Raw genomic sequence first — 23,553 nt, 5'->3', positions numbered from 1 at the left:
TCAGGTATTAAAACTGGTTGTCATCATTTTCTGAGAAGAAGGGTCTCTGGTGGATGAGCTGCTGTCAGATCGAGACTTGAAGGACAATGCCAAAGACCACAGAAACATAAAAACACCTGGAAAGAGAAAACAGGCAGTCATTTTCTGACCTCATAGTTTAATACAAACCACTAATGCGTCGCCTCACATGCATACTGACCCTGCAGGGAGTTGAGTATTGTAAACAAGTAAATCCCAGGTAGGGGAATGTTCAGGTATGTGCTGCTGGCAACGCCCCACGGTAAGCCCAGCACCCAGCTGAGGCCCAGTACTGTGGCACAGTCCTTCCACAGCCGGGTTCCTTTCTCTTTCTTCATCTTCTTCCAGTCACTGCTGCTTTCGAAGGCTCCTCTACCAGTTCTGATCCCCCAGAGCTTAAACACCACCAGCGCCAGCATGCAGGAATTATAGAGTACCACAAGGCAGAGGAAGGCCACGGTGATGTAGCCCACTAAATGTCTCTGTGGGAACTCGCTGCTCATCCAGCATCTGTTCGATATGAAAAGAAAACAGCAACAAAAAGACTAAAGTCATGTAGGAATTTCCTTTAATTGTAATTAAACATCTAAAATAATCTTTTTCTTACATTTTTGATGTTGATGTACGATTGATGGAATCCTTAAACTCCAGAGTGTATTTTCCATAAACCCCTGAAATCCCACACACCACTGCAACCACTGTAGGAAGCCCTGATAGAGCAGAAGTCCAACATTAAGTTCACGTACACCAGGCTGAATTTCAAGGCTGCAGAGATCACAGTAAGAGCCCTGCTTTTCTGATCCTGACTTTGCTGATCTGTAGTCAAAAACCTCAAGTTGCTCTAAGAAATTCAACAGTGCATGCAGACCAAACACAAGCCATGTCTTTTAAACACAAATGCACTCGCGAAGACTGAATTTCACAGAACAACGAACCAAATCAAACTGCAGAACTCACCCCATCCCACCAGGCTTAGTTTTAGCAGGTATCTGTGGACGTAGATGTTAAAGACTTGAACGAGGAGAAGGTAAAGGTGGAACCCCTCCAGAGCTATCCAGGAGAAGGTGGCCAGCAGAGACCAGTGTAAAAAGAGGCCCAGACCTCGGCAGACCCAGCTGTCCTCCTTCTCATCAAGCATCAACACCCAGAGACTGCAGACCAGGAAGCTCAGGTGGAGGCAGAGCAACGCCCCCGTTAGCTGCATATGCATGCCGATGGCCTTCTCAGGACGCCGTCGACTAAAGGAGAAATGACAATGTAATGTGATCATTTTCCAATGATTGGTTGATTTAACCTGAATGAGGCAGGCTTTTATCTTAATGATCTGTGAGTTCTCCCATCGATTCCTGCTTATTGAGCCAGTAAAACTTAAAGTAATATTTTATTCTTTAGTCTATTTTTTCTTTAGTGGGGTTGTGTTCAGTAGAAATAAGTAGCCAGTGATATATCTGCAGCAGTCATCATTCATGTACTTTCAGTTTTCACAAAGAGGAATGCTGACCATGAGTTAAGAGCTAACCTAAACAGAGAGGGCCGTTCACCATTCACATCAGCCTTTTTTATTTCAAATCGTGATCTGTTTGCTTGGAAAGTCTCCTTCGTTTGGGGAGCTGTAAATGCACCAAACAAATTCTGATTTGTACCAAACAAGTGCACTCGGTCTGCCGACAAACACAGTTCTCGGTCCATTTCTTGCTGACCAAATACAGGAAGCAGACTACAAAAAAAACACTTTCTGCATTTGCCATAGATTTTCGTTGTAGGTAAATACAAAGCGATAATCTTCTGCCTCATTTGTTTTCATCCATTTCTGCTGCAAACTTGCATAACACAAAATAAAAACCCAAAACAGCGATAGTTTCGTCTCTATGTTTAACTCGCAACAGAGTTTTCCTCTTCATGCTGGTCTTTTCCTCTCTTTTACTAAATACTAGTGCTACACCACCTTTGGGGAGAATGGGAATACATTATTAAAATGGTTTGGCTCATTTGACCAAGGTGCAGCATGAACGCAATCTTGGTCTGCATAGATCCACCCCGCTACAACTAAGCTAAGGCCCGAATTGGACTGAGTCCATTGGACTATCCTGATGTGAATGCACCCTTAGGGCACATTAACATCAGACTTTTTGATTTGAATCCGAGCCCATTTTCTTGGAAAGTCTGCTTCGTTTGGGGAATTGTGAATATGCCAAACAAATTCTGATTCGGATCAAAGAAGTGGACTCGGCCCACCTATAAACACAGGCCTCGGTGAAAGTCCCTTCCTGCATTTGTTGTAGTATTGCATTGTAGGTAAATACATAGCGATGGTGTTAAGAGTCCTCTGCCTCGTCTGTTCATACTGCGCCCATTGTTGCAGTGTATTTCTGCAGTAAACTTGCATAAGACAACATAAAAAACTCAAAAACTTAACAGGGTTTTCACCAGAATCATGAAGAGGAGAGGAAGCGAGTCATCCAGCATGTTGCTATGTGACCCGTCACTTCCTCTCTTTAGATGATCCGTTTGCTTTCACACTGCAAGTGATCCGTATCAGGGTTTCAAGTGCACCAGAAATTGTTTCTTTAGCACCAGGGTACTACAAACAAACCAGACTATCTGTGAAAGTGGGCCAGGGTTTGTTTTAAGCAGATAAAACAGAGCCAGTGAGAATACACTGTGCATGTGTCAGTTTGTTGCCATGGAAAAATGCCTCACAACAAATGTTGTCTAGTTGAGAAAATACTGAAAAAAGCTGCTTTTTAAAGTGCTTCTGTAGTTATCAGCTCTCCCATCAGATTTTCTTCTTGTGACGGTGCTCTGACCACTGTCTGCTGAATGACCACACATAAGTACTTCAGCTGAAATGATACCTCAGCCACAGATTTATCACTTTCTCTCACAAGCGAGCTGGTTTCTGGTACATCAGAGGATGTGAGGAGGTCATGGATAATGGATGAGATTGTTTTTAATTTCATTATTAACAGCTCTCAAAGTCCTTCCATTTGATCCATTAATTTGCTCCACACTAATAGTTGGCGGTGGTAAATTACACATAAAACCATAGAAACATGGCAGTCAGTGTGCACCAGTAGCCTCTCTAACCACCACTAAAACATTCATAGACCAGTACATACCCAGTTCCAGAAACTAATAATGGAGGGGATTACACTTTTTCAGGGAAGCATACTTTTTCAGCCTAAATTAAAGGCAGCTGCTTTATTCTGTTCTATTTGGTTCTATAGACATTTATCAGACACTTTTCTTCAAAGCGACTTACATCTGAGAGTGAGAGCAACACAAGCAAGAAATCCAACAGTAGGAGACAACAGAGATAAATGCCAGGTGTTGCCAAGCAGTCATAGAGGAAGCACAATTCTTTTCTGTTTGTTGTTTGTTGTTACCTTCCTTCCATGCATCAGTCCCTTTGTTAATACAGCAGAATTGATCCCACACAGTTTATTCAGTGCTGAACTTCCACAAAGAGCTGGGCAAATTTTTCCAATTTAATCTGACAAATAGAAAAGTTAAACTAAGAGCAGAAATGCTCCTTGAGCAGCCGAGTCTTTGGCTTGCTCTTAAAAGTAGATGAAGACTGCGAATCGGTGATGGTTTTACTGGTCGTTAGCCAACATGGAACAACAGAGTAAAAGAGTCTGGCTACTGATATATCCCCATGTAATGGTGGTAGCAGGGACTGTCTTTGCTATGGGCATTGTGGGCGACCGCATTGGGTTTACGATGGGTGGTTCGCCCAGGGCACAAAACGGGCCAGGACCGCCTCTGGGTGGTAGTGTAGACACCTGGGCTGAGCTGCTCTGCCTCTCTGCTGAGCCTGGTCACAGCTGCAGCCAATTGGTGATCAGGACCAGTGACACTATAAAAGACAGTCCTGCTCACCTGGACGTGTGGACCTGAGAGCAAGCAGGGTGGAAGTGACAAAGAGTGGTAATGTATAAAGTTTTATTGGTAATTGTAATACTGACATTTACTTTGGGTCCTTGATAAGACCATTAAACAAGAGCCACTCACCCTGGCTGCTCTTGGGGAGGTCTGTTTTATTGCACATTTGTTTTTAGTGATTTTTGCATTTTTAACTGTTGTTTTTATCTGCTCCCTTTTTAGTGGTCTCCTGTCGTACAGAGTTGCTCCACCTGCCTGGTGGTCGGGTATAGTTTTAGATTGGATTGTATTTTACTGGTTTTATTGCATGTGGTTTTAGTGTTTCACTTTCTTTGTTATTAGCGTTGTTTTGTGTTTTTTACCAGTCTGGGATTAAAGCCCAGAACCACTGCAGGTGGCAGCAACGGACTCGTTTTGTAATACGCAGGAGACAATAAACCTTTTTAACCTGTCTAATTATCCTGTCTTGCTTGGCCTGCTGAGGTGCTCTGACCAGGGGTGTCCTTATAGGGGAAGCTTAAGGGGGACACAGCCCCTCTTCCCCTTTTTGTGCGTGCTACAGTAGTGTCGGCATCTTTCACTGGTAGAGTGTAACTAAGAGGGAGTTTAGCTCTGGATTAAGAGTGAAGGTAGACAGGAGCCATTTTTAGTGTTTTGTAAGCCAGAAGCAAAGCTTTTTATTTGATACGTTCTGCAAGTGGAAGCTAGCGAAGCAGCAGCAAAGTAACATGAGCTCTCTTAGGCTGGTTGAGGAGTTCCTCATTCTGAATCATCTGCAGAGGTTCAACCGAGTACGGAAACCACTATGACAGAGAGCTTGATTCGAAGATTTAAAAGGCATAGCTATAAATAAATTATTGGCCTAATTGCATGAAAACGGGCTTTCAGTCCACTTTCAATGTTTCTGTCTGTTGCTCTATAAAATGACATTATATACAAGAGCACACACTAAAAATAAACTCCTGAACAGCTTCCTCCTCCTGTCATCAAACCCATCAGTGCATAACCCTTTGTCACTTCGGTGGTTTAAGTCTTTATTTTTATTAGTGGCACGTTTATTTATTTTGACTGTTTGCTATTGTATGTTTGGTTTTATCCTTATTTTTATGCATGATTATTTGACCCTGCCTCCCAGTGTTGAGATTGACTGCAGGTGTGTGGTCGTTGACAGAGGGCTCAGAAACCCAGTGACTGTTGAGCGGCTCGTAAATCAACGACTGGGCGGCCGACAGGGGAGGGTTTTTGTTTTCCCCACAGGCTTATTGGTGGAGATACGAGGCTGAGACAGCGGTTCGGAGTTCAGCCGGAGTGGTGTGACCTGTCGGTGAACGAGGAGTTTAGAGCCCAGCCGGAGCAGCGTGATCTGGCATCAAACGAGGCGGTGAATCGGGTGCAGATGAAGCCGGTGGCACGTCGGAACAGGAGGTGGTGACGGCAGTAACGAAACACCTTACGTTGGGCAGGGGAGACGGACCCTGCCCAGATATGTAAGTGAGCGACTTCCCTGTAACATATCACCGGACAGAGTGGAATACTGCCGTCGCCTTTCTACGTGCAGGACCGCGAGACGAGGGTTTTCCCATGGAGTCGGGCCTGGCCATCAGCAGAGGAAAAGCCGCCCTTGAAGCGACATCAGTCAGCCAAGACTGGTTTTAGCCTCTAACAGGAATGTGGGAGTTTTATGGACATTTTCTCTTGGTTTTATCCCTTTTTTCTGACTTTTTTTGATTGTGTAATCAACCCCAAATTGTAAAAAAAAAAAAAAAAAATCTGGTTGAAATTACTGTTCCGTCTCCCTGGTGTTGTAGTGGTGTTCTCTACTCGGTCCACCTTTTAGCTTGGGGATATTTTTAAAGTAGTGTGGCTCAGCCTGGTCACATTTGTGTAAATCTATGGGAGTTGGGCCCCTTTACCAGAAAAGGTTTCAATTACTGATATCACTGGTGCACACATCAGAGCTTGTTAACAGTTTTGTCAGCTTAGCTACAATGGTGTGGTTTTAGCAGCTTTTTAAAACCACATAGCGACTTTATTTTTATTTTTTAAAGTGATTAGTAAAAAGTCTAGCCTTTTCTGGTGTTTTTGGAGACTGATATGAAAACATGCATAGTAGTTCTCAATGAGACGGGGATGCTACTGCAGGCTGCACAACGTCCAAAAGCCATCACAGTGGGACTTTTCAGCTGGAAGTTGCCCCGGCTTACTGTCCCACATTAAAGCCTGTTGAGTGTAAGTTGGAGCGGAAAGTTAAAGTGTAAAAATTGCACTTTTATATTTAAGTCTATTTTTGGCAGGAATATTTTCTATTTTCATGTTTGAGTAGAAATGCAGCTAAATGTATTTTTCCACAAACTACCAGAGCATGAGATTACAATAATGTCTTTTGTTCTTTGATTCCGTTTGTTCAAATCTATTAACTAAAAGTCTCAAAATTAAAAATTGATTTGTAAATGAAAAACACACTTTAAGATCAATCAATCAAGATTATTACAAAGAATCTAACAAATTAGCTCTATTTTTAAAACCTAGTCCCACCCCCATATCCTCCTGACTACCAGTAGTTCAATTTGTCCTCTGTGGACCTTTGTAAACCTAAATATTTTCATCTCCCTGAATGCTACTGAACTATCACTTTTTGGACTTTAAAGAAGACATTTAGTGCTTTTAAATCGTACCTCATTTGTGCGGGGGGGGGCTTTGTGAACTTTCTTTCTCTCTTCAAGAAAATGGTCTCCATTGCAACAAGCATGTTTTATGGGAAGTGCATAATACTTGTCTTTGTGCTGACTTTTACTTGAAATTTTGTAGTTATATTTTCATTGAATATCTTTTAAACACATTAAATCATTTCTTAGATAAATATAACTATATTTTACCACAATATTTAAAAGTTTAAGCAATGTCCTCCGTAGTGGACATTTGTAGTTACACATTTTATTTTCCTGGTAGTCAGGAGGATATGATAAATTAACACAAGTCAAGAAGATAGCTGAAAAAGGTAATAAAAACAAATTTCCTAGATTATAATTTAGTGAAATATGACATTGGTTTTGAATTGAATTGAGTTGAAAATGATCATTTTAAATTAATAAACAAAACTGTCAAGTGTAAAAATTCAGGCACTTTACTGAGGAGCAGTGGGCCAAAATACCTGCCAGCAGGTTAGTTTCCATCTGGGAGGGTTTGAAAACATTTCAGGATGACTTTATATTTAATTTAAACTAAATAAGATTGCAAACTAGATCCGACAGTAAGCTTGTTTGTAGATCAGTGTGAGATGATAAGCCTTTACAAAACAGCAGTATGACTGGTGATGAGCTGCAGTTTGTACAGTTTGTGGTTATCGATACAATCGCAAAAGTTTTGTTTTCAAGCTTTGCACAAATGCATACAGGTTCTCTTCAGCCTCATGAAGAATTTCTAGAAATGCAGGGTGCATTTCTGAGTAACAAACAGAACTCCCGTGGTCTAAGGACACATTCACATCAGCCTTTTTTAATCCAATCTGAGTTCGTTTGCTCGGAAAGTCCGCTTTGTTTGGGGAAACATGAATGTGCCAAATGAATCCTGATTCCGATCGAAGAAGCAGACTCTGTCTGCCTACAAATGTCTCGGTTTGCTTCAAGTGGATTAAATACAGGAAGTGGACTACAAAAAACATTACTCCTTCATTACCTGTAGTATTGCATTGTGGGTGAATAAACAGCAATTGTGTTAAGGATCCTCTGCCTCATCTTGCATAAGACAAAATAAAAAAACAAAACAAAATAGTGATAGTTTCATCTTCATGTTTAACTCACAAGTGGAAGAATCCGAGTTTTTCACGCGGGTCTTGTCCTCTTTTGCTAAATCCTACTGCAGCGCCACCTTTGGTGGGAATGGGGCTCTATCATTGTAGAGGTTTGGTTTGTTTGACCAATGTGCAGCTTGAATGTGATCTCTGCACACATGGATAAACGTCCCCCCCCCCCCCCTCACAACTGAGCCGAGTCCCCATTCAGACCGAGTCTAGAAGACTATCCTGATGTGAATGCACATTAAAATAAAAAGAGCTTTCCAGTCTCACCACCACAACACAACCTTGCAGTTCATTCATGGGCCTTAACATTTTCCTCCACATCACAACTCAACACGACTTCCTCTGGTTCCGTGTTGGGGAAGCAGAAGGTCTGAGGCTCCTGGAGCTGATTGTTCAGAGAACGTTGTTGAACAAGCTCCTGAACATAACAGAGAATTTTTCATCTCCTCTACACAACACAACGAGGAAACAAATGTTCATGCAGAAGCTTCTTTAGATACAAGTCATTCCTGCCAGCAGCTTGTTGCAACAAGAACTTAAATGATTTAGACAAATCATTGTAGATTTTACATTTCAAACCAGCAAATAAACAAAAAACTAAGACTAAAGAAACACTACAATGGTTATTTTCCTGCAGATATTAATGTAGGTTTCCATTGCACCAAGTATTTAATGGAGAAAATGTGCTTGACTCAGAAAAAGGGTACTATTGTGGGTAAGAAATGACAGCTCGACAGACGTTAAAATGATAAACGGCGAAACCACAGTTTCCACCCAGTCTGACGAGAAAAAACGTGTACAACAGAAATATATCTGCATATTTCCTAACTGCAGTAAACATCCAAACAAACACAAATAAAAATAGACTAAGAAAACAACTCTTGAAGCAAGGATAGAAAATAACTTACTGCAGACCAATGTAGATGAGTAAGCTGAAGAACGCGAAGAGCACGGAGAGAGCTGACCCCACGTAGGTGATATAACTGAGATTAATGGCATTTTTCTCATCCACTGATAGGTCCGGATTCTGCAAGAGGAAAACATGTAGCTTAGCTGAAATGCACAGTGATGCAGGACCCTTCAGGACATTTAACCCTATAAGATGATGTAGACTTGACTTGAATATCCTGTCTTTTAGCACCAAATAAAGTGTCAACACTTCTAATCTATGCAAACGTTCAACTTTTCTATTTACACGTTAATTTAAATATAGAAAAATGTTCCTTCAAGCCCTGGATATAAACTTTATTATAATAAAGACAGAGATATATGTCTTTAGAAAGTTTTTTTTTCTAATAAAAAAGGTGAATCTTCAAGTATCCAATTGCTTTTACAAGTTAAGTTTTTTAGAATATTTATTCCAGTTATAACATATTGTTGAGTTGGTCTGTTTGGATGGAAGAACAGTCATACTAGTGGCATAAAAAGCATGCAGAAGAAAAGAACCAGAAGACGGTGGAGCTATTTAAGGTCGTGGATGCTGTAAAAAGCTTTAAGGCCACGCGGTCAGCAAATGGAGAATCATTGTGTTTTTTTTTAAACAGCTTTTTCAATATATTTCAGTGGATTTTAAAGTAATTGCAAGGATGAATCCATCCATACAAGTCAGACTGCCGACGGTTTGGCAACCTTATAAGGGAAAAGACATTCCTTACCACAAGCACAGCGAAAAAGCTCAGGTGATTGCAGCTGCAAATAAATTCCTCGTCGCTTTTCGTGGTGTTGCAGCCATCAGTGCTCCAGTGACCTAAGAGCACAAACAATGTGGAAATTTGCATTTATGCTGTTTTTTAGGGGCAGAAAGTCGATCTGCATACCTGGTTCCTGCCAAAACACACAGTCTCCCTTTTGCACCTGGAACATTTGTCAGAGGAAAGAAATAAAAACAAATGAAATAACATTTTCAAAATGGGATGTGTAATTTAAAAAAAAAAAAAGATTTTCACCGTTTTGTCATGTTTGAAGAATAACTCAACAGGTTGCGAAAGGTTTGCGACTGGGCTGTTTCCTGCCTTCACAACCAGGACCCATTCCCCCAAGACCTCCCCAACCGGCTGTTGGGGAGGTCCCATCCGTCCTCTTCTCAGAGGGGGCTGTGTGGACAGGAAGACATGACACAAGTGTCACATGATGTTAACAGTGTGGAGAATCTTATAACGCTGAAAAACTAAGTATAGTTTCATTCTTTCCTCAGTTTTCATAACACACAACCGAGCTGACACAATATGCAAATCAATGCAAAGCATTAGGGAAAGGACTTCCTTCAGGTTTGGGTTGCATCAAAATGTTTCCTGTCAACATGATGCCACTGGTTTACAGCACTTTTGCATCAATACTAATACAGACATGTTTACTATTTTCCCCTTAAAGGAAAATCATGATTGTACATTAACATCTTTACAAGGGCAATGTGGAATATCAATAAAACTCAAGAACATCAGTACATGAAAGACATGCTTATAAAACAATTAATTAATTTGATGAGTAAATTACTCATTAGTATAAGATTATTCATGTTCATTAAGTTGAAAATAATAAAAATGTAACATTTAATAGTAATACGATGAACATAATAAAATCTAATTGCTTAATAACTTGCATTAAACCAGCAAAATATCACAATATAATCAGTAACAGTTGCAGCATCATCATGACATCTTACAGGCTACACAGCAGAAAAACACTGTTGCCGGGTGTCACATGCTATTTTATTTCCTAAAACCCTCAAAAGTACAAACAAATGTTTTGAATCAGCAGATTAAATGATAATCCCATCTGATTCTTTGTCTGGCTGATATTGAAGTATCAAGCCCATCCCAGACCTCCCTCCATGTAGGGAAAACCAGCATAAAGTGGAAGCTCCATTTTATTTGACCTTTTTCTTTCTGTTGTGACTCAGAGGTACTGACCGTAAAATAAGTGCTGTTGATGATGGTGACCACCACCTGGACACAATCCTCATGCACAGCTCCTCTGCTTCTCTGGAGAGCCGATGAGGGGATGCGAACCCTGTGATAGCTTGTTGGGCTTGCGTCAGCCTATAACACATTTGCACAAGTTAAAACGAGAAAATAAGGTATCAGCATGCTTGTTTCATCCAATGAAAGAACAGACTGGTTTATAAAACCCTAATTTTATTGATAGATTCAGTAAAAACTGCACAGTATCTGCAAACTACTGATTCATGTCCAGGAAAGGTTAACTTTAAGCACAGAAATCCCCTGGAAATAAACATCAAGAGAATTTGCATTTGCATTTACATGTTTTATCAAATCAGTCATTCAGTTTTTAAATAAATGTGCCGTGTTACTTTCCAGATAACCAACTGTAAAATACAGCCTTACCTCCTCTGATGACTTCACGTCCTGTCGATACAAGCCTGGTTTACGGTGCAGCTGCACACAGGTTCCGATTCTTTCCTCAAAACACCTAAAAACATGTTCATCATTTAGCGGCGATCCAAACACACAGCTGTAACTCCTGACACTGCCGCATAGTAACTGTTAAAATAAACATTTAGCTAATTCATCAAAGATTTATTCATTCATTCATTTAGCTAAGATTTACCAAACAGTGCATTATGTCAATGGTTATGCTCAAACATAATCATAACTCAACATTTCACACCTCATTGTCAGTCATTTCTAAATACTGTGGTGTTTGTTCCTTGTGTTTGAAAAGCTTGTGATCTGTAAACAACCACAACTTCCATAAACAACAAGCTAAACAAGCTGCCATTACTGACTTAACTATACATCTCAAAACCTGTCAAATCCTTTGTCACTGTACCACACGCTTTCATTAATGTGTAACAAGGACAAATACAGCATGCAGACAGTTAAACATGCCCTCTGTGAGTTACCTGGTCCAGTTTGCAGGATTGTTTAGTCGACAATCAGGGAGGACGTTCTCACATCGGTCTGTTAAATTCAAACAAAGAGAGAGACTAAATAAAGCTGGACAGAGGAAAACAAAACCAGAGACAGAGCTCATAGCTGGTTATATAGAGACACACGAATAGTTCATTTTTATCTGCAGCTGTTCAGGCACCACTTACTGTAGAGAGAAAAGGAAAAAAGTGCCTGAGTTAAGGTCTACGGAACGCCCAACAATCTGTTTTATGTCACAATTTATTCACTCACAGTCACACACACACAGCGTTTAACACAGCACATAAAGTATAACTCACCATGAGCTTGGGGTGTAGAAAAGCAGTAGAGTGGAAGGAGCATAAAAATAATCCACATCATGGCTGAGCGTCCCCTGAAATTCACAGCAGTTGTTACGGCTTCTATACAACGCTGCTCCGCTTGCCTGAGGTTTGCTCAATGAGACGAGCAGGGAGTTTCACATCTTCTTCAATCACATGTTGGCAACCTGTGTCTGACAGCTCACATCAGGAAGTGAATCACATCACTGTTTCTAGGAGCAGAGAAACAAAAAGTTCCACCCATTGCTTTCAGATTCATTCAGAATATTCACTGTAAAGGGTTAAAACATCACATTTCAGGCATTTTAGACGAGTAACCAGCCTCATGAAGCCATTTCAGATTTCTCATTATATTCAATCAGAATCAGAATGGTTTATTGTCATTTAACCACCAAACTGGCACAACCAAATTACTTCCAGTACAACCCATCCAAAAGAGGCACAGTGTAGGGATACAACAAAAAAAAAACACACCTCAATGGTGACTGCGCCTACAGGACCAGTCAGATGGAGGCAGCAGCCTCGTGAGCGCTGCACCTTTTAATTGAGAATTTACAGGATATTTTTAGCTTTTCATGTAAACACTACTCATATTTTTCTGACAAAATCTCCCTCGTTAGATGTTTTTTAACAGAAAGAGGAAGTTTCTAAAGTTTGCTGTTTTCCCGTATGCAGAAAAAACCTCATGTCACAATCCTCAAGAAGACACTTGACCGTCTACAGAGGAAACAAAACTCAGACATGAACTACAAGTAGCAGTGTGAATAAACAGGGAAACTGAGGTCAATTTTTGTTTTATCAGAAACTTTCTGTATTTCCATAGAAACACAGGTAACCAAAGGAGTATATTTACTCTGAAGGATATCATTTAAAACTAGACGACAGAATTATAGTGAAGTGAAAACAATATATGTACAACATGTCATCTGTTCCCATATGTTGCCATGGTTACGTGGTGGGGTTACCATGAGTTATATTTTCAGGCTGTATCACAGGAAGTAGTGCCAGGAAAGCAGGTCCAGTCAAATTCGATTCTTGGAGACATTTTGTCGCCCTCTGTTCCTTGGATGACAGCCACAGAAAGATAAAGAAAAGCTTGATGAACAGACTTACATGATTAAATTTGACTGAGATCCAGTTAAGGAGCTAGAACCAATGTTGAGTTGCTCCAGGCTTTCAGCTTCTCTTTTCACCTTGATGACTGTGCTTTAGGTTTGAAACCTCACATGATGCTTTACTAAAGAGACATTCTGTTAAGTCACAAAAAGCATGAAATGCTTTTTAAGGGTTCTTCATTGTGACCCGCCCGAGGAAAAGCCAGATAATGGTTCTTCACACAAGCTTGGATCAATAAAAATGCTCCCTGACAGAGTTAGTCATCATTTGCTTCCTTTCTTCAAAGGAAATTGTATTGCTAAATTTCCACCACAAAGCAAAACTACTGAACAAGAAACCAGTTTGGCAACAGTAGATATAATCAGCTGGCCAGAATGTACAAGCTACAGCTCTCCAGTGCAGAAAGGGGGACAATCTAATTAAAAACAAAAGCGTGGTAACATAAAATCTGGCCCTGTCTTTCATCATTTAGTGGGTTTTTTTTGTTTTTCACACAAGTCCAAGCCATCTTGCAGAACGAGGTAGATAAATGAGAAGTGATTGTGCTTTCTGTTCATCTTTCTTTTGCTGTCAATCAGTCAGAAAGAGTTTGATCATAAGTCCCTGCTGACAGACGGTGGAGTGCAAGGAGAGAAGGTCCTGTAAGAGACTAATCAGGATAGTCTGCTGGACTGGTCCGATTGGGTACTCGGCTCAGTCAAGAGGGGAGTATCTATGCGAACGGAGATTGTGTTCACGCTGCACTTCGGTCAAACAAGTGAAACTATTAGAACAATATATCTCCATTCCCACCATAGGTGGCGCGGCACTAGTATTTAGCAAAAGACCCGCATGAAGAAGAAAACTCTGTTACGAGTTATACATAGAGTGGAAACTATCGCCGTTTTGTTTTTTCTTTTTCTTTTGTCTTGTGCAAGTTTACTGCAGAGATACACTGCAACAATGGATGTAGAATGAACAACAGATGAGGCAGAAGACCCTTAATGCAATCACTATGAATTTACCCACAATGCAATGCTAAATCAAAAGCAGGAAGTGACTTATTTTTTTTAGTCCACTTCCTGCATTTGGTCCGCTTGAAGCGAACCAAGACCTGCGTTTGTAGGTGGACACAGTCCACTTCTTTGATCCGAATCAGAATTCATTTGGCACATTCACGTTTCCCCAAACGAAGTGGACTTTCCAGGCAAACGGACTTGGATTTGAATCAAAAAGGCTGATGTGAATGTGTCCTTAGACCACGGGAGTTCTGTTTGTTACTTAGAAAAGCACCCTGCATTTCTAGAAATTCTACATGAGGCTGAAGAGAACCTGTATGCATTTGTGCAAAGCTTGAAAACAAAAGATTTGCGATTGTATCGATAACCACAAACTGTACAAACTGCAGCTCATCACTAGTCGTACTATCTGTTGTTTTGTAAAGGCTTATCATCTCACACTGATCCACAAACAAGCTTACTGCCGGATCTAGTTTGCAATCTTATTTATTTAGTTTAAATTAAATATAAAGTCATCCTGAAATGTATTCAAACCCTCCCAGATGGAAACTAGCCTGCTGGCAGGCATTTTGGCCCACTGCTCCTCAGCAAAGTGCCTGAATTCTTCCACTTGACAGTTTTGTTCATTAATTTAAAATGATCTTTTTTTTTTTTTTTAATCTCAATTCAATTTCAAACCAATGTCATATTTTACTAAATTTTAATGTAGGAGACTTATATTTTATCACCTTTTTTTTTTTTTTTTTGTTTTTTAAACAAAATGGACTTTCCAAGCAAACTCAAATCAAAAAGGCTGATGTGAAGGTGAAGGTACTGGGTTGCACTATGTATCAATGTCTTTATTCTGTGAAGGACATACATAACCAGAGGGTCTGGAAGACTTAACTGAGTCTCTATTTGCAAGGGGTCAAGGAAACTATTAATTCCAATGGAGAGAAAAAAAGCCACCTGTAAAAACCAAACAGGGGACAGTGAGCTGCTGAGTCATGCATTCTGAGGAAACAGAATCCACTCAGCTCTGTCTAAATCCATTCCGAATCCTCTGCACTACAGTACCTAAAGGTGAAACCTCCTGTCTGCTGCCTGGCAGCTGATACATCACTCCCAGAACAGACAATCAAGCACGGTGTTTTGGCCAGGAAACTGGAAATCTCCCTGATTATGATATGGGGCGAAAATAAACCAAAGTGGGGAGGCAACCCCGCTCCTGTGAAGAATATACAACTGTTCACTGAGGAAGCAAAACTGATTGACAATCAATTCCACACACTGCAAATGGAATAGACAACTGATGGAAATTATAAGCAATTGGCAAGACACACCCAATAAAGAAATGGTTCTGCAGGTGGTGACCACAGAACACTTCTCAGCTCTGATGCTTTCTGGCTAATGTTTTGGTCACTTTTGAATACTGGTGGTGCTTTCACTCTAGTAGTAGCATGAGACAAAGTCTACAACCCACACAAGTGGATCAGGTAGTGCAGCTCATCCAGGAGGGCACGTCAATGTAAGCTGTGGCAAGAACGTTTGTTGTGTCTGTCAGCGTAGAGTCCAGATCATGGAGGTGCTACCAGGAGACAGGCCAGTACATCAGGAGACATGGAGGAGGCCGTGGGAGAGCGACAAACCATCAGCAGGACCGCTACCTCCTTCGTTGTGCAAGGAGGAACAGGAGGAGCACTGCCAGAGCCCTGCAAAATTAGCTCCAACAGGCCACAAATGTGAATGTGTCTGCTCAAACAGTCAGAAACAGACTCCATGAGGGTGGTATGAGGGCCCAACATCCACAGGTGGGAGTTGTGCTTACAGTCCAATACCGTGCAGGGCATTTGGCATTTGCCAGAGAACACCAAGATTGGCAAATTCGCCACTGGCTTTGTTATGGACTGGCCCACCCGTTGCCCAGACCTGAATCCAATTGAGCACATCTGGGACATCATGTCTCACTCCATCCACCAACACCAAGTTGCACCACAGACTTTCCAGGAGTTGGCAGATGCTTTAGTCCAGGTCTGGGAGAAGATCCCTTTAGGAGAACATCTGCTGCCTCATCAGGAGGATGCCCAGGCGTTGCTGGGAGGTCATACAGGCACACGGAGGCCACATTTTGACTTGTTTAAAGGACATTACATCAAAGTTGGATCAGCTTGTTGTGTGTTTTTCCGCTTTCATTTTGGGTTGACAGATTTGATTTTCATTGATAATTTTTGTGTGGTTTTGTTATCAGCACATTCAACAATAGAAAGAAGTATTTAATGAAAATATTTAATTTATTTAGATCTACAATGTGTTACTTCAGTGTTCCCTTTATTTTTTGAGCAGTGTATATATATATATATATATATATATATATATATATATATATATATATATATATATATATATATATATATATATATATATATATACATGTATATGTATATATGATAACAGAGTGAGGGAAGGTAATCCACATGGAGCGCATTGCACTCCCAAAAGGCAGGATAACAGATTTGGAGGACAGCTACAAGCACTTGGGCATAACACAGACAAATGGCAACCATGAAGTAGCCACAAGGAAAGCTGCCACAGCTAAATACCTGCAATGAGTGAGGCAAGTACTGAGAAGTCAGCTCAAGTGCAAGAACAAAATCCGGGCAATTAACAGCTACGCCCTGTCAGTGATCCGATACCTTGCTGGGATAATAAGCTGGCCAAGGAGGAAGCTCTGACCACGGATATGCATGGAGGGTTCCACCCCAAGTCTAGCAACTCTACACTAAGCGCAAAGAAGGCGGCCGGGGTCTAGTGAGCATCAAGGCCACTATCCAAGATGAAACATCCAAGCTCCACAAATACATCAGGAAGAGGGCACCAAGGGATGAAGCACTTAGTGAATGTCTCAGACAATGGAACCTGGAGGAACACGAGATGGAAGAACCATCATTGCAGGAAAAGCCCCTGCATGGGATGTACCACCGACAGATCACCAAAGTGGCCGATATAAACAAGTCCTATCAATGGCTGGAGAGGGCTGGACTGAAGGATAGCACAGAGGCATTAATCTTGGCAGCACAGGAGCAGGCCCTGAGCACCAGAGCAATCGAGGTCCAGATCTACCATACCAAGCAGGATCCCAGGTGCAGACTATGCAAAGGAGCCCCTGAAACAATCCAGCACCTCACAGCAGGGTGCAAGATACTTGCAGGCAAAGAATACATGGAGTGCCATAACCAAGTAGTTGGCATAGTGTACAGGAACATCTGTGCAGAATATGGACTGGAGACCCCTAAGTCCCAGTGGGAAACTTCCCCCCAAGGTGGTGGAGAATGAGAGGGCTAAGATCCTCTGGGACTTCCAGACAGATAAAATGGTGGTGGCCAACCAACCGGACATAGTGATCATGGATAAACAGCAGAGGAAAGCCGTAGTGATCAATGTCTCCATCCCCAATGATGGAAATATCAGGAAAAAGGAGAATGAGAAACTGGAGAAGTACCAAGGTAGAACTGGTAGTATTCAAGGAAGAACTGGAGAAGGCCTGGAGGGTGAAAGCAACAGTAGTACCCATAGTGATGGGAGCACTGGGGGCCGTGTCCCCCACACTGGAGAAGTGGCTCCAACAGATACCTGGTGGAACATCAGACATCTCCATCCCGAAAAGCGCAGTCCTAGGAACAGCTAAGATACTGCGTAGGACCCTCAAGCTCCCAGGACTCTGGTAGAGAACCTGAGCTTGAGAGATGAACAGCCACCCGCCCTACCCTGGGGAGATGGGAGAAAAAGTTGTATAGTGCGGTTTCTCAGCCTCTGGACACTGCTGGGTAGCAGCAGCTCTAGAAACACACATGATATATGTCAGTGCTTCATTGAGAAACTCCAGAACAGGTAACTGTTGACTGTGGAAACCCAACAGGAATCAGGATTTATCAAACCATCTTGTCCCTTTGTGGATGTCCACAGTCTGGCCTCCCCAGGAGATGTATGTCCCTGCTGATGGTGAAAGAATATATACATTACATTTGCTCTATTTTATTCATATTTACTCATTTACATTATTGTCATAATCATTTTCTCTCTATACATGTGTGATATATGTGTGTGAACTTCATATGAGTTTCTCTTCACAGTAAAGGTTGCAAACTGATGAGAACAAACAGATATGCCAGACAGGAAATGTTTTGCTTTTTAAAAAAAACTTCTTTTGAGCTTAACAAGTTTCACTCCTTACCCAGAAGACCAAGATGTCCCAGCAAAACACGATGCTTGTTACCTTCTCATGACTCGTCATTTTCAGGCCTTCCTTTCTCTCCTGTTTTCTTCTTTCTAGATCTTAGGTGATCCAGCTGCAGGAATGAAGAGGGTTAAGGAAAGGAAGGAGCACAGATCAACTTGCATTTTGCATATCGATAAAAGGATTCAAGGGACATGCAGTCAAGGTTCAGACTTTGGACTGTCTAAGCTGACCCACTCTGTCTGCAATGGGGAAAGAAACTCTGAACCCAGAGCTGTATTGTATATTTGTCAACTTATGAATAAATATCTGAACTTAATACCTGAGTGTGTGATTACTAATTTCCAATGCAAAAGATCTTGCTGAAAATCAGCCAAGAAGAATGGAATTTCTCAACAACATGATGGAGGATGGGGGCATTTGAAGTGGTAAAATCACACTTCTGTGTGGCTCACAGTCCATTTCAGTGACTGATCAATGGTCTGGCAAATCTTCTGGCAACAGTAAAAGGACCCCTGATACAAAAGTAAGAAAAAACATTTTACCAAAATTCTGCATATTTGGCCAACATCAATATTGTCTTTTGTCATAGGAGGAAACAGGTCTCAAAATGGAATAAAAGTAATAAAGAGGTTCCGGGCCTCAAATAGGACAAGACAAAAAAGGCCTGAGTCTATAATCAGGTTAGAGTCCTGATCAGAAAGGGTTAAAGGTAATGTGCAAGTTGGTTAATGCTCTATAAGAAGTGTTAAAAATAAAGGTCTGACCTACCGTACTCTGGAGAGTTGAGCGGGAATATCGTGGGAGGTTTTTGTTATTTTAGGTGAATTTTTTTCTTGAGTGAATTGAAGCCTTTGATTGTCTCAGTTTGGACCCCCAGAAACTTGGCACAATATTCAACAGGTGTGTTGTAGGAGCTTCCAAGTTTGGTTGACGTCATGTGGCCATTGCAGCTATTAACACAGAGAAATCAGCATGTGTATAGTTTTGTTTCATGATGGCAAGTGTCGTGAAGGATCTGCAGAATTTTGGCCAGTTATGGGCTGCATTTAGTGAAGTGGTTGTAGAATCCACGCCCACTAAAGATTGTAAATCAGTGTCAAAGGACATGAGTAAATAAAGCCTGAATGTCAGATCAAGGGCATTTTCCCAAAGATAATAGTAAAGCTCTTTCAGGCAGACTCATGCCTGGATGGGCTGGGAAGAGTCTAAAAACCATTGTCTTCCTCCAGAAATTTAATGAAGAGAAAGTTTCAAATCAAGTGCCCAGAAAACACAGATAAACATGTCTAAAGAGCTGTTCAGACTTTTGAGAAGGTGAGAGGGAAGCAAGCACATTAAGAACAGGAGCAAAAGGTTTCTCCTCCTAATCCTTTTCCCTCTCAGCCAGCTGTACCTTCACTGTATCTGGTTTTGCCCTGATCAATATCACCCCCACCCTATAATCAACATTCAACAGTTTGTCACTTGCAGGCAACAATGGTGGACATTTCTGGAATAGTGGAAGCAAAGTCTATGACTTCTGAGGAAGTAGAAAGAAAACTCTCAGAGTTGGAGATAAGAGCTCAGAGGGTAACTTTGAGATTTAGAAAAAAAAGTGTTAGATGCAGAGCAGACATTCATGTTGAAAAAAGTTAGATTTTGTCAGAACAACAGCAAGAACAGTGGTGGAAATTACGCAGGTGTAGTCAGTGAAGGTATGAAGGAGTACAGGATCACTCAAGCACAGAAGATGATGGCTCATCTTTTCTAGTAATTGTAGGGATAGACATGTCTATTTGTACTTCACGAACCACAGATCCAGGCCAGGTGCAGGAGATAACAAGAAGGCTAGATGAGGCAGGCGGGCAGGGTGAGCACCAGGAAGGGAGGGAATGTGGGGGAGTCAAATATGGAGAAGGCCCAGAGGAGGGAAGCCAGTAAGGAGACATGGTTGAGGAAAAGAGTGCGGTCATAAAAGACAGCACATATTGTAATGTGTCATCCTCTGACGACACATAGCGTTGCTGCATTTGTGTCTTCAACAGCTTTCACAATAACTTCTCTCTGACAGGACACAAGTTTTATGGCCTGCCACCACCAGTCTATGGGAGATGCTTTGGGATCTAAAAAAGCTGAACCATGCATCTTTTTACAGTGTTCTGTTGTTGCAGGTAACCAGCCATAAACAGTGACAAATAAGAACCTCCTCAGGGAAAGGTGTGAGTCTCTCTGAGTGGCTGTGGCTGAAAGTGATAAAAAGGAAGTGGACTGAACTGAGGTAAACTGGGCCCATCCAGGTTCTTTTTGAAACTAAACATGCTGTAAAGTTAGCAGGGAAGGGGGGCACATGGTTTCATCCTAACCAGTGAGCACCAGCAGATCCTCCCCAACAAACGTTGACAGACATCTGCTTCAGTTTGCAGGAAGCCAAATTGGGGAACCAATGAACGCAGCCATATACTGTAAAATCTTGAATGAAAACTGTCAGAAGAAAGAACCAAAATATTTTTCATTGGCCCCCTCTGTACATTCCACCTTCTTATTTAACTAGGACCACTGTATCTGTTTTTTTTATAGGCCACATTTCTCTCTTCACTGGTGTTTTTGCTGTGCTGAATGTTAATGTTTGGACTAACGTCACTAAAGAATTGTTTGCTGCTTGTGCGGACTTGTGATGGTATTGTGAAGGTTTTTTTTGTCCCGCTGTGAACCACGATTTTAGCTGGGGTAGGTAATCTCTGGATGAAGTGGTCCTGATAGTAGTCCATACATTTTATGATAATGAACAATAAGAAATATATTTAGACCCATCAGTTTACTATAAATCTGTAAAAACTCTGACAATCAAAACGTTCGGTCCAAAAAGAAGTTGTATATTTTGTAAGCTATTTCTCCCGGCTCCCCTCCTCCCCCTCCCGCAGCGCATACCTGATAGCCACACCCTGCATATAAATAGTGTGTTAGGATGAAAATACAAAGTAGTAAAGAACTTTGGAAGGGAAACATGGTTGAGAAAATTCAGGAAGGATTTCCTGACCCGACTCGGTTTGTTTGCCTCCTCCCACTAAACAGCTGAGAAACAGAAAATTGTTGGGAAAAAAAGCGAAAAAAGCTCTAACAGAACGGCAAATGACTTTTAGCCGCTCTAACCATAGACTGTATATAAAGAGATGGAGGGAGCCTCTGTGATGTCACCCGTAGGTTTCTGAAGAGCTGAACTGAAGCTCGGTGGGCGGTTCCTACCGTCGCCATCTTGGCAGCGTCATGCGCGACGTCTCGCCCGGAAAATACAAATATGGATAAAGACGTGGAGCTGAGAGGGGAGCCGTGAGCGTCATGGGGGATGACTGACATCGAGCGAACTCCAAACTAAAAGCTAACCGAGCTAAACCGGAGAGAACAGGAGCTAATCAGCTAACGGAGGTAAGCGGGCTAAAGCTAAGTCACATTGTTAACTGGATAAAAACTGCGGCTGTTCTACATTCTTCTTACTTGAAGCGGGAGATCGGGTATCTGTCAATCAAAAGTACACACCCCTAAATATGCCATACTTCGAGATTAAATTACTTTTAAACGGGCGAGTTAGAAAAAAACTCACTCCCCCCACGTTGTCATGAAGGTAAACCTGACCTATTAAACCTAAAATGGATTTTTGAACCAGGCTGTAAACATGTTTATTTCAGCTGTGAAGTTGGCCTTTTTAACATGGGAGTCTATGGGGATTTGCTCTGTTTTGGAGCCAGCCTCTAGCGGATGAAGGGGGAATTGCAGTTTTATGCACTTCCGCATACGTTTCACTTTTAACCGCCAGAGGTTGCCGCTTGGCTCTAATGGAACGGCAAACACCGTTTCCAAGCGGCAATGGTCATTATTAAAATGTCAAGCAGTTTCAACAAGCCTATCTCATGATAGATAGACAGACAGATAGATAGATAGATAGATAGACAGATAGATAGATAGATAGATAGATAGATAGATAGATAGATAGATAGATAGATAGATAGATAGATAGATAGATAGATAGATCCATCCATCCATCCAGGTCGGGTAGGCTAAGATGGTCAAGCTAAAATAAAACTATAAAGACAGACCTTATCATTACGTTAATGTATGTATGTAAACAAGGTTCCAAATTTGCAAATATTAAATTTGCATATGCACTAGTGGGTGGTCCTGATGTAAGATGTTCACGACCAATCAATCATGACAAACCAGTTAGAGGCGGAGTATGCTGTTGGGCAGAGGTGTAGGAACGGCAATTGCTGCGAAACGGCAAGTGCTGCAGCATTTGCCTTTGCAAAAACGGCAATTGCCTTTTGCTGTTTTTGGATCTCGGCGCTCCTGTGAAAGGGGGGCTAGGGTGTGTGTATGTGTGTAGGGTGGAGTATGTGATGGGGCATGTGTGGGTGTCTAGAGATGAAGGGATGGGTTGGGAGGTGTGAGCATTTATAGGGAGCAGTGTATAAGGGGAGCTGGGGTGGGGTGTGTGTAAAGCAGAGCGTGTGAATGGGGACTGAGTAGGGGGTGCGTGTTAAGGAGTGTGAGGGTGTGTCAAGGGGGAGCGTTTTTTGGGGGGGGTGTTATGGGGTGTGTACATGTGTGAATTGGGAAGTAGGTAGGGGGTGGGGAGTACAGAGGGGCGGGGGAGTGTGAGATGGGGTGTGTGTAAGTGACGGGATAGATAGGGTGTGTGTAGGGAGTGTGGATGTGTGCACACATGTATTCGTCTGTGTGTGTGTGTGGTTTTGAGGGAAGGGAGGGTCTTGGTGCCCCGGGAACGTGGCTGGTACACTGGTGTGCGGCCTGGCTACCGCTAAGTGGCGGTGTGGGTGTCCTGGCTCTCCATTGGTGTGGGCGGGGCCCTCTGTATGCGGGCTTTGGGGGTTGTCTTTGGGTTCTTGGGTCCCTGGGGCCCGCACTCTGTCTGCCCTGGGTGGCCGGTGCTTGGCGGGGCCTGGCTTTGCTGGGGCCTGTTCCCTCTGACCGTGGAGGGCTCTGGCTGGGCCCCCCCTCTGCCACCATCTGGGTGGATGCATGGCTGGCTCGGAGAAGGGTGGTTGGGGTCTGTGCTGTATGTTCTGCATGTGACACAGTCACTGAGTCGTGCAGGCTTATTTCCTAACAATGGCTGGTTTTCCTTCTGTGTGTCGGATTTAGCTTGTGAGTTCTAGGTTCCCCTGACAGTTGATGGTTTCATCCTCCTGCAGGGGGAACAATACTCCAGTGTGTATAGGTGTTTGTATATGTGTATATATTAAAGGGTGTGTATGTGTGCTTATGTACATGCATATGTATGTCGGTTGTTATCTTTCTCAGTCTTTCTTTTTCTCCC

The 23,553-nt window shown here is 42.1% G+C and overlaps 1 protein-coding gene across 1 annotated transcript; it reads right to left on the bottom strand.

Moving 5' to 3' along the window:
• On the bottom strand, positions 1-23,257 carry LOC306758179 (adhesion G protein-coupled receptor G3-like; the record flags this gene model as incomplete). Its single annotated transcript, XM_079243407.1, has 10 exons — positions 1-116; positions 200-528; positions 626-728; positions 976-1,256; positions 8,611-8,729; positions 9,358-9,449; positions 9,520-9,556; positions 9,649-9,795; positions 10,612-10,740; positions 23,012-23,257. The coding sequence occupies 10 exons, from the start codon at positions 23,255-23,257 to the stop codon at positions 1-3; spliced, it is 1,599 nt and encodes a 532-aa protein (XP_079099533.1).
• Positions 23,258-23,553: the final 296 nt, after the last annotated feature.

The sequence above is a fragment of the Telmatherina bonti genome, assembly GCF_933228915.1.
Source record: "Telmatherina bonti genome assembly, chromosome: 1".
Taxonomy (NCBI): Eukaryota; Metazoa; Chordata; class Actinopteri; order Atheriniformes; family Telmatherinidae; genus Telmatherina; species Telmatherina bonti.
The sequence above is the reverse complement of the archived record's forward strand: the minus strand, read 5'-3'. Positions and strand labels throughout refer to the sequence as shown.